Source organism: Odocoileus virginianus, unplaced genomic scaffold, assembly GCF_023699985.2.
Source record: "Odocoileus virginianus isolate 20LAN1187 ecotype Illinois unplaced genomic scaffold, Ovbor_1.2 Unplaced_Contig_17, whole genome shotgun sequence".
NCBI classification, from domain to species: Eukaryota; Metazoa; Chordata; class Mammalia; order Artiodactyla; family Cervidae; genus Odocoileus; species Odocoileus virginianus.
Genome location: NW_027224334.1, coordinates 40,962 through 55,947, shown reverse-complemented (window position 1 = coordinate 55,947; position 14,986 = coordinate 40,962). Strand labels below are relative to the sequence as shown.

The following is a 14,986-nucleotide window of genomic DNA, read 5'->3' as shown; positions in this document are numbered from 1 at the left end:
AAGCCTTGTATACTGAAGACTGCAAAATGTTAATGAAAAAAAATTAAATAAAACAAAAATTAAATAAAACAAAAAATAGAATTACATTTTATATTCATGGATTGGAAGACTTGCTATTGTTAAAATGTCCATACTACCAAGTGATCTAATGATGCAATGCAATCCTTATCAAAATCCAAATGGCATTTTTTTTTACAGAAATAGAATACAACCATGTACATTTATACATTTCAAGTATTTACTTTCTATTAAAACACCTAGTATTCTTGTAGTATTGCCCATAGCAGTGATTTAGTGAAAAGTTATTTCATTTTTCAAATTACTGCTTCAGTATCTTAGTTACCATCTGCAAATAGGGAAAGAGAATTTTTTTAACCTGTTTAGTGGTATAATAAACCGACTACACTAGGACTGGAAGACCTGGATTTTAATTTCAACTACATGATTCACTAGCCACAAAATAATGAAAGTAATAATAACAATATGTGAAAACATCTTTCATTTGGTTATGGTTTTTGTTGTATAATTTTTTTTCACATATACTATATTCAGTTTTTGGAGAAGGAAATGGCAACCCACTCCAGTATTCTTTTCTGGAAAATCCCATGGACAGAGGAGCCTGGCGGGCTACAGTTCATGGGGTCACAAAGAGTCGGACACAACTGAAAGATTACCACACCATATTCAGTGTTTATCATATTCTTTCTGGAGCTCAGATTTCTTAACTGGAAAATGAGGATAATAACTTCTACCCTGTCTACTTCACAGAGATACTTTAAGAATGAAAGACAAAAAGTATGTAAAATTGCACTTAGAATCACAAAGCACTATGTCAAACCCTTATCACCACTTAGATGAAGAGTCAGTATGACAATGTATAATTATATTAAGAACGAGAGAAAAGGAAAATGATACTGACTTAACTGGTCAGTTGTGTGAACCGGGGGCAGCTTACTGACTCCATCCATATCTCACATCCATGCCTGCTTTCTAGGGCTTCCACAGACAGCACCAGGTTAATAACCATAAGGCCTGCAGATTAAATGAATTCTGGCTAAGGATTCATTTCCTAATCTTATATCCAAGAAATCTGAGCTTGTGCTGGATAATTCAAAGTTATTTCTTATATATTATGAAAGCTCTTAGAGCACATGCATTTACAGGAAGCTCATTTTTTCCTCTGGGGAAAACATTGTTCTGGGAACAAAATGACTATACCAATATTCCCTGAGCTAACCAAAGGTTACCTCCATGTGCTGAAAATGATTATACAAAGAAATTAATTTGGAGCATATGTGTTATGTGCATGTTAAGTCGCTTCACTCATGTCCGACTCTTTGTGATCTGATGTACCATAGCCTATCAGGCTTCTCTGTCCATGGGATTCTCCAGGCAAGAATACTGGAGTGGGTTGCCATCACCTTCTCCACACCCTTATACGTGTTAGAAGGCTGCCTTTTACATTGCCTTTCTGTTTACCTTCTCAAAACACTTGTCCCAGTGTGGGACGTATACACCACATATGTGGTCAGAAAAATCAATAGATGTTTAAAAGCCTAGAAGCATTTATCTCTGTTCACAGTAGCTTTATCTCTATGCAGAAATAAAATGCTTTTTGATTAGAATTCCTTCTCTTAGCACCTATAACAAATACAGTTGAAACCCATTCAACTGGAGAAGAAAACCACCAAACAGGACCAATCAAAATTTTTCAAAACACACTGCCAAAGCTAAAATGCACTTACCTGGGCAATTATGTCTGCAATTTCTGAATAACTGTGACATCTTCTCACACATGATCGAGCCAAAAAGTCCTCTACCAGCCGTGTTCCAATACCGTATCCCCTGTGGAGGAAGGGAAAGAATGTGCTCTGAAAACAATATTTGAGACATTAGTGAAGTCCCCCTATGTTTCAGCGTCATCTGTTAGGATGTTTGTAAATAAAACGATAAAGTAAACCAAGCTTGACAAGTCAAATGGCAATTTGGCAAGGGGTTCCTTATGACATGACTCATAGGGCACAACTCATCCAGGAAATTTTAACTAGGCTCTTTTAAGCAAAAAAGTCTGAGTGAAGGCTGACCCAAACTTGACGGTGTAAATTAAAATTAAAAGAGGTTGGTGTTTGCAGCCTAATGTGTCTCATTGGCAGCTAGCTTTCTCATCATTGGCCATTATCAGAAACAGAATGAGGCTCTAGCTGACTTGTCTGCTACAGGTGTGGTACCTAGATGCTCATTCTTTTCTTAGCATAGTTACGATGGTAGGAGAGCAGGTATGTCTGGGATCGGTTCTGGAAGAAGAGGAAGAAGGGAATGGAGAGATAATTTTTTTTGTGCCATTTAGTTCTCAACTACACTGAAGCTGGAAGACTGAAGTTTAGTGAAAATAACAAAAAAAGAAAAGTTCAAAAGTTCCTTTTTTAAAAAAAATTTTAGGGAAAGTAAATGTATGGGACTTGGGAGAAGGTATTTGTATTATGTATTCACTCTATGTCACAGCAGATGGCTTGATTGGTATCCAAAGCACAATTCTGCAAGCATTTTATTGAGATGTGATAATATATCCGAGCAGACAGATTCAACAAGATAGACCTAAAACTTTCAACCTACTTGAGGAATTATGACCTTAACAGTGGAAATGAAAGAAGACTGTTTTTGCTTACCAGCTGGCACAAAATTGGTCTTTTAATGTCACAGCCACATGTCCATGGACTAGTGAAACAATTTGAACAGGACAGCAGAAGGCTTAACAAGTTAAAAGACATCACAGTCTGTATGGGGCTATATTTGTTCCATAGGGTCTGAAAAGGGTGGGAGTGAAAGTTCAGTGACCAGTCAACTGGGAGAGGGAGGAGGATTTGACGTCAAAGTGATTTACTAAATCTATGAGGTTATCTGTTTATATTTCTGAGTAGAAAGAAATATTCAATTTAGCTTACTTGCCTTCCAAGAAAAATGCTTTGTGATTCTAGCCAGGAAGTTCACATTGAAAAGACTTATAAAGAACAGAAACTATAGAAATAGTTGTACCAGGATTTTAGAAAAAATGTTTCCAGTGTTTTCTATATTATGCATATCTGCAGGCTCAGCTACTAGGACAGGTAATGGAAAGGCAGAATGTTGTAGTCAGTGCAGTATATATCTTGCTTTGGTCAAAGGGTGTATTTCTTCAAAGCAGATATTTTATATATCAAATTAAAAATGTAAGATGCTCTCAGCAGAAGCTATTAAAGAAATCCAAATGCAGATTATTGTTTTTCTTATGGAAAGGCCTTTCTACAGCCTCTCAAAATGCATTCTTTAACTAATATTTCATTTGTGTTTATTAAAATATGCACCCAAGTAGCTACCCATAGGTATTTTTTGGGGGACGGGTCAAGTAAATAAATGTCTTCATTTTATGCTGTTGTTCTACAAAACAATGGAAATCTAACAAGTTAAATAATCTGACTTCTGAAAATATTTTATCATGTGTTTAAGAGTGACCTAAATATAAAATAGCTTAAAAAGCTACCACTGCTACAGACAGCGCTCCTGACTAATTAAGAAGAAATTTTTTAAAAGAATATGTGGACCAAAATGAATAGAATTTAGAACAATGAAAAAGAACTTTCTGATGAAAAAGGATAAGTATATAGAAAGGGAGGAAAGCAAGAGTTCACAAAAAGATCTTTCAAGCTTTTCTCAATGTTGTCTTTTTTCTGTATTTCAATCAAAAAATATAATGAGCATTTTAAAAGAGGTCAAAAATACTCATCTACACTAAATTTCCTCTTCAAACTTTCTAATGAAACCTTCTAACTAGTGCAAATTTTCCAGTCATTGCTCTGTTAGAAACCTTTTAAGGATCCAAGATTAAGAGATTCAATCTTTTATAGATGTTTTATTGTTAAGCAGTAATATAATAATCATATAATTGTTCTGAAAATTAAAGACTGAATTAATGTAGGAGAAATGTCTATTAATAAAGGAGAATGGACTTTTATTTTAAAAGGAAGGAATGAGTTCTTTATTTAATATGTTTTTAAGTAAAACCGAGTAATGTTAAAAGTGTTCAGGTGATAAAAACCCTACGTAAGAAACAGTAAATCTCCCTTCCACCCATAATCTCCTGCCCCCCTTCTCCAGTTCTCTCAGGCAACTATTATTAGCAGTTTTTTCACAGATCCTTCCATAGTCTATGCTTACATAAACACATATTTACATTGATAGAAATTATGCTAGAACAGAAGACTTGAAAAGAAATGTGATGACCCACCATATTCTTTAAAGAGCAATTTCAGTTTTACCATGTCTTTTGCTTACAGATCACTAGCAAAGTAATAATTTCTAATGAAAAAGAAAACGTTGTATGATTGATATTCATGGAATAAAAGCCCCTTTTTATTGCTTTAGGCTTATGGCAACCCAAATGGCAGCTATTAGAAATTATCTTCCTCTCTAGATGGGATTTGTTTAAATAGAAGAGCAGTTAAAATGGAGCAAGAGAAGTCAAAAGAGGAAGACCAACCACATTCCACAAGAATGAAAGACTTCTACTCACATTGTATCTAAATATTTATTCACATCTTCATCTTTTTCATAATCTTTACAGAGTTGGGCAACCAGAGCTCCATAGGTGAGGACAAAGAGATCTTTATTCTGGGGAAAAAGAGATAGCTTCATGTCATTGGCAAAGTTATGGGAAATATACTACTGGTCCTTTTTACAAAATTTTCTAGCCAGAAGCAGCCTTTGAGATCATCCGTTCCATCCCCTTCCCCATTAAGTGTGTGTGTTCAGTTGTGTCTGATGCCTGCAATAATTTTCACTTTTGAGAACAAATTGTACCCATATTTGGATACATTGCTGGGGGAAAAGAGCTGTGAAATAAATTTCTTAACATGAGAACATCTTTCTATGCATTTGCTTATATAACTTACAATACGTTTTCATGGAGGAAGTTTTCTTAAATACTAATTGCTAATATAAATTCTTATTGTTCTAGAATGGCCTTTGATATATTTTGGCCATGTTTTCACTTGGAAGGAAAAATTGGGTGAGACGTCTCATGAGTCTGCACAATCCCTAATAGGTTTCAGATCTGCTAAGGAGACCATCAGGCTGAACCCAAACTATAGCAACAAATTTGGAGTTTTTCTTTATACTTAGAGAAAAAAGGAGAATTTGCACTTTTGTTATAGATTTCTAAAATATGTAATATTTTTCAGAATACATTAAAAATCAAAAGTAAAACTGAGAATAAATTGGGTTTAGTTTACCAAAGATATGTTGAAAATATGGAAAAAAGAAAACACAAAGTTCAATCAACCCCTTTTAAAAAGTCTCTTTGGTTCACTGCAGAACTATTCACAACAGGTAGGACATAGAAGCAACCGAGATATCCATCAAAAGATGAATGGATAAATAAGATGTGGTAAGGATATACAATGGAATATTATTCAGCCATAAAAAGGAATGAATTTGAGTCAGTTGTAGTGAGGTGGATGAACCTAGAGCCTGTTATACAGAGTGAAGTAAGTCAGAAAGAGAAAAACAAATATTGTATATTAACACATATATATGGAATCTAGAAAAATGGTACTGATGAACCTATTTGCAGGGAAGGAATGGAGACACAGACATAGAGAACAGACTTGTGAACACAGTGGGGAAGGAGAGGGTGGGATGAATTAAGAAAGTCAAGAATACTGAAGGAGGTTGCCATGCCTCCTCCAGGGGAATCTTCCCAAGCCAGGGATCGAAACCAGGTCTCCCGCATTCAGGCAGATTCTTTACCAACTGAGCCACAAGGGAAACCCGAGAACACTGGAGTAGGAGCCTATCCCTTCTCCAGGGGAGCTTCCCAACCCAGGAATCGAACCAGAGTCTGCTGCATTACAGGCGGATTCTACAGCTGATCTACCAGGGAAGCCCCATATATACACTATCATGTGTTAAAAAGATAGCTGCTGGGAAGCTGATGTATAACACAGGGGCTGCAGCCGGGTTCTCTGTGATGACCTAGAGGGGTGGATGGGGGATGGGAGGTAGGCTCAAGAGGGAGGGGATATATGTATAATTATGACTGATTCACATTGTTGTATGGCAGAAACCAATACAACATTGTAAAGCAATTATCCTCCAATTAAAAAAAAAGTTTCTTTGTTTTGCATCTGCTATTGAAAACAAAGAAATAGAAGAGGATATCCGAGATAATTTACAACAATTCCCTCAATCTTTCAGAGGAGGGAATGAGGCCTCAGGAGGAATGAGTTACTCGCCCAGCTAGCCATGATTGGCAGAGCCCGGGTGGAGTCCGAGATTGCAGGCTCCCCTCTGTCATAGCAATTTTCTTTGAGATGCACAAAAGAAGGCACTGCCTGCAGTAGAGAGATGAGTGGGAGAGGGAGGTAGGAAGGGGTACCATTGTCAAAAATAATCTTATTTTGTGCATAATCTTATATTTTCATGAAAGATCAAATCTGGGTTCCAGGTTAGAAGAGGTGTTTTTATCTGCAGGCTCAGGTATCTTGTGTAGCGCAACATGGAGGGAAAGATCAGGCCTGATAATATGTATTCAATTATTTTTTCTTAAATAAGAAGTAGAAATGACTCAGAAAACCAATAAAATAGTTTATTCAACCAAGTGACTTCTTTGAAATGTTATATGATATTGATCCAAATACTTCCAAAATTGACCCAATACCACCAACGTCCATTCTCTTATGTATAGGTTTATATCATGATAAATAGGTTTCTTTAATTGGGTAGAATATTTATTATAACTCGATAAATTTTAAATCAAAAGAATCTAAATAGTAGATGGTACATAGGGACATAACTGCTGTTGAAAAGCTAAATCAAAATGTCATAAACATGTATAGAGTATACATTAAATACATCAATTGACATTAGACACTAATGTATACAATTCAGGTATAGGAAAAAAATGAGTACATTAATATTTCTAGTAGGAAACCAATGATGTAAAGCATGTGATTTAAACAAAAATATTTGTTAAGCAAACCACTGAAGGGTCATCATGTATTCAGTTTTAATTCTGTTCTTATTTAAACCTTCCAAGAACCTAATCATAAATCACAAGAATTGCCTGTACATTATACACAAAATATCTGCCTTACATATAAGGAGCTACAGCAGAAGATAAATGACTGTTAAAAACCAATATGACAGTGTAAGGATAAGCAACGTTGAAGGGGTGAGAGAAATGAATGAATGTGGCTGTTGGCTGCCAGCAGTAAAACAAAAGAATTTGAAAAACAGAGAAAAGGAGATAAAATTGTACCTACCTATGTGCCATAGCTCCAACATTGTGCCCGTTTATAATTAAGGCTAAACTGGGAAAAAAAAAAAAGAGGCATTTTCTTTTCTTTCCTCTCTCTCTCTCTGGGGGGTGGATACTAACTATGTTTTATTTCTAGCTGAGTTTTAAGCTTGGTACCCATAAAAGCCAGTGTTCTTCATTTTGTTTCATGGTCAAAAACTGTATCTTGAAAACATGTCCAGAAGGGTCTCAGATTTATCACAAGAGAAATCAACATAAATTTATTGTCACAGTTTTAAAAACATAAAAAGCAATAATTTTTTTACATAAAAAATAGAACACCATTAATTATTTCAGGAGGTTTTGGATATATCAAGATAAGAATGTGTTTTAACTGATATATAAATTAAGTGACTTAGGTGCAATATGAAGCACATACAATATTTTTTCAGCATTTGAGGAATCCCATAAAAAAAAAATGAAGATTCCAGACTGGCATCTGCAGCCATTTCCAACTGGGGTTTGCATGGGTTAGTCATACAATTCTAAGTATCCATGCCCAGAGTTACTTACTTTTATGCAATGCCCTTGAGTCTGCTGAAATAATTAAAAATTTTAAACTTAATGATGAATTTTCACATCTGTAACTTCTGAATGCTTCTAATAAAAGAGAGTTAAAGAACAACACTTACCCAAATCTAATCCTCAAATAGTTAAGTTTTAAAAATAACTCTGAACTTGGAATATACAGGAAAGATAAGAGCCCACAATAAGTCACAATAATAATCATATTTAAGACTACAAAATATATTTTAAAGGCAATCTTTTTAGTATTGAGTTTTTAATGACCTATTCCTACTTAATGTAACATATAATCACCTATTTTGTATATATTTCATTTCTTATTTCATGAAGTATGAAATACAACCAATTAGAAGTATGAAATACAAAGAACTGCTTAATCTTTTTTACTTTTAGAGATAGAAGAAAAATTTGACACTTCTGTAGATATAATTAGTCATAAAAGAAGACTTTAAAATATGTATAAAGAATTGATTATTCTCTCACAGTATGTAAAAGATCATTGTAACTATTTCCAGAAGTATCAGCTATATTTCTCTCCACAAAACACTCTGCTCCACTGAAAAAGTCTACTTAATAGCGTCACCTTTCAAAATAATTCAGAAATCACTTGGGAAAACATTTTCTCTAGAGCAGGAAAAAAAAAATCTCTTTGAGAACATATTTATAAAGAGATCTTACTATTTTATGGTATTCTGGTCTTCTGTGTGCAGGACGAGACATTGTGCCTGGCAGGTGAAGAAAGTTCACCGATCTTTGTCCTTTCGCGTTGCTTCTGTAAGTTCCTTCTTGCTCTGAGACACGGGTGCTACTTCTGCACGCTACTGCTTTTGCTGTCTGCTGAGCTGGGGAGGAAGAGAACCGTAAACAGGACTGTCTTACAGCCGAGTACAGTGCCAGCGATCAAATACTTCTTCACTTGTGGGGACGAGTTGTAAACTAAAGGCATAAAAGCTGAGAGTGAAAAGTCAGACCAGAAGCACCAGCTACTGAAAATTCTTTGGCTCAAGGGAGTAGAAGAGTGGTGTTTTGTTCTCATGCCAAGGCATTGTTTTAAAATCACAAACAGAAACCTTCACAATTCAAGATAGATCTAAATGTCAGCATTATTCAGTCTTTGTATTGATTGTTGTGTGAATTCGAGAAAGGATCAGCAATTTATAGACACTAAATCCTGGATTCAAACCTAATTGACAACTCTAACGGGTTTCACTTTATCCCCCAAATAATAAGTATGAAAGATCCCCACTTAGCGTGATTACAAATTCAAATTTGGTAACTTTTTCTTTCTCATAAGCAGCCATTTAAGGTGTGATAGAATTTGGGTGATAATATTTTCTTACAAAACTGTTGCTCAAAATGCATGTTCTACAGTTTAATAATGTATAATGATTCTGGCAGAGAAAGCAAGCCCTTAGCTTTCTTTTGAAAGTACCTAATATATTAGCTATTTTATTTTATGCAGAAGGCTGTTTTATTTATGCAGAAGTAGAGATATTTCAAGTTAAAAACAAGAAACTCTCTCATCTCAACTGCAGGGTTCAGAGGATCAAAACTATTCCAGAAATAGAAGCATAAAATTCAATTTGAGAAAGTAGTTTCTTATTTCTTACAGCCTGAGTCGATTAGCCTTATGTTTTCTGGAAAATTCTTGCTATATAGTGACAGACTACTGACTACTTTGGAGAACAGTGTGATGTTGTTCAAAGAGCCTAGGAAGCTTTGGAAGGCTCAGGCTTAGCTGTGTTTCTGCCATTTACTGGTTGTGCCACCACGGGCAAGGCATTTTATTGCTATTTGGATCTGTTTTCACATCTGGAAAATGGCAATAACAGTGCCCACCTCACAGAAGAATTGTATCAAAGATATGATGTGTGCTATAAACTGACTCTTGGAGACCCCATGGACTGTAGCCTACCAGGCTCCTCTATCCATGGGATTCTTCAGGCAAGAATACTGGAGTGGGTTGCCATTTCCTTCTCCATTATAATGTACTATACAAACATGAATTACTGTAGATGATTTTTGTAGGTGATATATCAAATGGAATGCTGCAATATTTAAGATGTTTCTATTAGTGCTTTTGTTCCAGGATACCATTATCAAGAAAAGCAGTTTTGCTGGGTTGTGAAGTGTGGGACTTTTCAGTAGCAGATTTTCATAACATCTTATGTTTATATAAACTGTAGAGTTTACAACATGGTTTTCATTTTCTTTGATAGTGGTGGTTATCACTAAGTCATGTCTGACTCTTGTGACCCCATGGATTGTAGCCCACCAGGCTCCTCTGTCTTTGGGATTTCCCAGGCAAGAATACTGGAGTGGGTTGCCATTTCCTTCTACAGGGGATCTTCCAACCTAAAAACTGAGCTCACATCTCCTGTGTTTCCTGCATTGGCAAGTGGATTCTTTACCACTAAGCCATCTGGTCTCATTTTAATTTAATTACACCATTGAAGTATTCAGTACTATAATCATGACCATTTTAAAGGATAGAAATCTAAAAGTCAGAGCTTAAGAAATTTGTTGAAGATTAGCTAGAGAGTTAAGAAATGTGTTCAAGGTTAGCTGATACTGAAGTTGAAGCTCCAATATTTTGAACACCTGATGCGAAGAGCTGACTCATTAGAAAAGACCCTGATGCTGGGAAAGATCAAAGGCAGGAGATGAAGGGGACGACAGAGAATGAGATGGTTGGATGGCATCATCGACTCAATGGACATGAGTTTGAGCAAGCTCCAGGAGTTGGTGATGGACAGGGAAGCCTAGTGTGCTGCAGTCCATGGGGTCACAAAGAGTCAGACAGGACTGAGTGACTGAATGACAACAAGCTGGAAAGTGGACAACAAAGAAGAATTTGCACTAAATCCGCTGACTCCAAATCAGCAATGTCTTTTTTTATTTCCACTGCTCATATGCTACTTACGTTAGAGCGAAATATTTTAGAGGTTAACTCACAAAATCTCAGAAGATATGCTGACAATATGTTGCAGGGCCCAGTTTGGGGGGCAATTCTGGGTTCTAGATGAAAGATCCAGAGAAAAACAGAAAAAGCCTGTGTACTTGGTGGGAGGCGAATGATGATACACAAACTTTTTCTATAAAGGGCTGGATAGTAAATATTTTCAGTTTTAAGGCCACACAGACTCTTGTCACAAACTAGTCAACTCTGCTCAGGTGGTGGGAAAGCAGTTAGCCAATTAGGAACCAGTGCAGATACGTGCTAATAAAACTTTATAAACACTCAGATTTGGATTTCATGTAATTTTCACATGTCACAAAATATTGAAAAAAAATTCAAACCATTAAAAAAATTATTCTTGGTTTAAAAGGCTTACAAAGCAGGCAGTGGGTCAGTTTGTTCCCTCAATTATGTATAGGTTGCCAACTTCTACTCTAGAGCATTCTATTACCAGGGTTTCTCAATCTGTTTCCTTGTTATTAGACATTAACGCTGAAATTTCCTTTGTGATCTTGTATACGATCAGTATGTTTTAGCAAGTGATTTATAGAGAACTTATAAAAATAGTGCATTCTCTATTTTTAGGGTATGGAATACTATATGTTAGGCAAAGCTTGCTAATTTTGTTCTTCCATATCTTTTATATCCTTTCAATGTTTATCTCCTAATGTTTCCTTGATCATTTCTAATATGTGTCTGTTTGATTATAAGAATTTCTCCTTATAATTTGATATTTTTGCTTTATATATTTCAATAAGACATTCATAGACAAGTTGATGACTGTCATATCTCATAATTATTGAGTCTTCAAAATTAGCCCTTCTGACACTTTTTGGCCTTTAGCTCGCTTTTGCCTTATATTAATGTTATTCTTTCCAAGGGTATTCATTTCATACCTTTAGTTTTCAAGCTTTGTGTGTTTTAGCTGTGTCACTTGTAAGTGGCATGACTCTTATTGTTTGATATATGTAGGTGCATTTACACCAGCCCCGGTGTGGTAGTTAAATCATGTGCCAAACCACTGGAGTGCTGGGCCCGGCCCTTTCCCTCATCTCTGCGTGGCCGTGTGCAGTTTCCTTTATCTCTCCACATGACACTTTTCTCATCTGTAAAGAAGCTGAGGATAACATTAATACCTCATCATAGGATTATTATGGAAATTAAATAAGATAGTGCCCTTACCTGGCATGTAGTGAGCCCTCAATAATTGTTAGCTATTTTAAGATGTTGTATGTGTGATTATTGATGTGTTTGGTCTCATTTCTACCATTATTTTGTGTTTTCTGTTTACCATCCTTTTTCCTCTGTTTACTATTTCTTTTCCTATCATTATTCTCTTTTTATTTTCCTCTTTTTGTGAGTGGTCTATGCACTGTGTTTCTATTGTTTAATAATTATACTTAAGACTTTTACTGCTTTATTAAGACGTTAAGTGATTTTACAGTTTGATGAGTTTTGACATATATATACACCCCTGAAGCCATCAAATTTATCACCATAATTAATATATCCATCTCTCCTGTTTTATAACTGTGTTTTCTTTGATTCTTGGTCTAATTTGCATCCATTAACTGCACAGCCAATTTAACAGCTAAATAGTTTATATCTCCCGTGTGACCCAGAGTCCGTACACTGACCCACTTTCTTATCTAACTCTCATTCACAAAGCCAATATTTCCTCTGCTCTTAATCAACCCAGGACCAGATATCAGACAAATAGCAACATCCTCCATGCCCTGAAGCCCACCAGAATAATTTAAATTAGCCATTTCTAAGCTCTTTCCTTTCACCTGCCTTGACTTTCCCACAGAAACCCCAGGGAACGCTCTAGTTTCGGCTTCCCCTCCTTTTCTGCCTCCAACCCAGCCTGGTTGTTCCCCAAGTGGCCCTGCATGGACTGGCATGCCCCTTTCTCTTGATAAATGTAAGTGATAAATTTTCCTTTTGATGGCTTTGGCCTCTCTGTCATCACTCAGTCACCTCCTTAAATTAAAATCATGGTCCAAATTTATACATTCCCACACAAGTCTTCCCATGCCCCTGGCAATCCCTCTCTTCTTATTTCTTCTCCACCACTCTCTAGGTGAGCACTAGTTTGTTTTCTATCAGTAGAGATTAATTAACACTTTTAAGAATTTTATATAAATGTCATACATTATGTATTCTTTTGCCTGGATTCTTCCCTTTAGAAAATTATTTTTAATTCATTCTTGTTATTGTATATATCAATAGCTTATTCCTCATATTTTCTGAGTAGCTTTCCCTTACATGGATATAGAACAGTTTATGGATAGCTTCTGTGTTGTTCCCAGTTTGCAGCTATATAAAGCTATAAAAAATACAAGCTAATAAAGCTTGTGTCATTCATGTACAGGTTTTCGTGTGGACATACGCTTTCATTTCTCTTGAGTAAATAACTAGGAAGTGAATTATGTTGTATGGCAGGTATACACAGGTAACTTTTAAGGAAACTGACAATTTTCAAAAGTGATTGCTTCATTTTACATTCCTAACATGAGTGTATATGAGTTAGTTGCTCTACAATCCTTACCAACATTTGGTATGGAGTACCTTTTTAATTTTTGCTGTTCTATCAGATAGGTAGTGATATCTTGCTATAACCATGGATTATCTTATTTGTATCTTTTGAAATAAAATGTAGTTATTTATAGAAATAACTAATAAATAAAGGAACTTAAAAAATATACTTGTACTCATCATCATTTTTAGCTCCTATGTCTTTCCTTAGAGTTTGTTTTTCTCTTGGCTGAAACATATCCTTTAATAATCCTCTTAATGAGGTTCTATGGGTGGTAAATTCCCTTAGTCTCTGTGTGTTATCTTTATTTTGCTCTATCTCAAATGATGGTTTAGCTGGTACCAAGAACTCTGAAGATATTGTCTTCTGGTCTCTATCATTACTGATGAGAAGCGTGCTGTCAATATATTGCCACTTTTTGGTGGGTTATCTGTCTTTTATTTTTGACAGCTTTTAAGACTTTCTGTTTTTCACACTGTGCAGCTTTAGTATGATGTGTCCTGTGTGAATTTATTTTTAGTGAAACTATTTAAAATATATAACATTTCCTGATGTGAGAACTTCCTTTGATTCTGCAAAATTCTCAGTTATTTCTCTTCAAATATTGTCTATTCCTTCATTTTTCCCTCCAGAACTTCTATTAGACAGGTCATGGAGTTGCTTAATCTGTTTTCTATTCCCTTTAACTCCTTTTAAAAATATACTCTTTTATTTCTTTGTCTTTTTATACTGCACTTTGGGTCAATTCCTCAGCATTATGTTTCAATTCACTGATGATATATTTAACCAAGGCCAGCTGAGATTTGTTTACGAAGAGAAATTTGTATCTTATTCATTTTTATAAGCCAAAGCAATATGGTTTTAAAAAGCCACTCTTTAAACAAAAAGCATTTGATGATTAAATGTAGACATTTTATATGTGGTCATATAATTTCTTATCTATATGTATATAACTTTATTAGTTATGCAAATATATTTTCACATAACAAATGATACCATATTAACAAATTGCAACTTAATTTTAAGACAATACATTGTTATATTATGTTCTGTCAACACAAACATATTTTTATGCAAAGGTAGAATGTTTTTGTTGTGATTTGACTTTAGGGGTACCCAGGTCTTACTCATCTCTTTTGGGAAACCTTTTGGAATCTATATGGAAGAACTCTGAAATTATGGATGCTTCAGATAGCCCTAAATTTGGATTGCTCTAGTGTTAGATAACTTCCACGATTCTTTATGCTGTAATTTTATGGTAACAAAATCTTGGACCAGTACAAGGGTAAGAATGTTCTGATTTTCTTCAATACTGTATTTGCTGGAGCTAGGCATTTTGTATCACACAAAGGAGCACATAGAAAGATGGCAGCAGCTTGCTTTGCAATCAGTCCATCCTCTTTTTAGTAGAAAGAGATACTGAAGAAGTTTCCCCTGTCACTCAAGCCAGATGAATCTCTCCCTCAGGTCCCTCGGGCTGTACTCTGAAGTTCATTTATTAGCTCAGGATTCACCAAGTACAGAAGGAAAGATGCTAGAATCCTTTAAACATGTAAGGATGTTGGATTGCCTGACACAACCAGTTAAACCAGTAAGATCCCATAAAATGGTTATAGCTGGTGAGTCTAATGAT

At 35.4% G+C, this 14,986-nt stretch overlaps 1 protein-coding gene across 2 annotated transcripts in view; it reads right to left on the bottom strand.

The window, feature by feature from the left end:
* TRAPPC3L (trafficking protein particle complex subunit 3L) overlaps window positions 1-14,986 on the bottom strand; it is a 64,870-nt gene that overhangs the window by 32,307 nt on the left and 17,577 nt on the right. The window contains exons 3-5 of one of the 2 annotated variants that reach the window (XM_020894401.2): window positions 8,534-8,697; window positions 4,547-4,644; window positions 1,746-1,845 (exon numbers count right to left, since the gene is read on the bottom strand). In XM_020894401.2, coding sequence (XP_020750060.1) covers window positions 1,746-1,845; window positions 4,547-4,644; window positions 8,534-8,575 — 240 coding nt within the window. In that variant the 5' untranslated portion in view covers window positions 8,576-8,697. Of the gene's footprint in view, window positions 1-1,745; window positions 1,846-4,546; window positions 4,645-8,533; window positions 8,904-14,986 lie in introns of those variants that run through there. The other variant, XM_020894402.2, reaches the window with a different exon arrangement.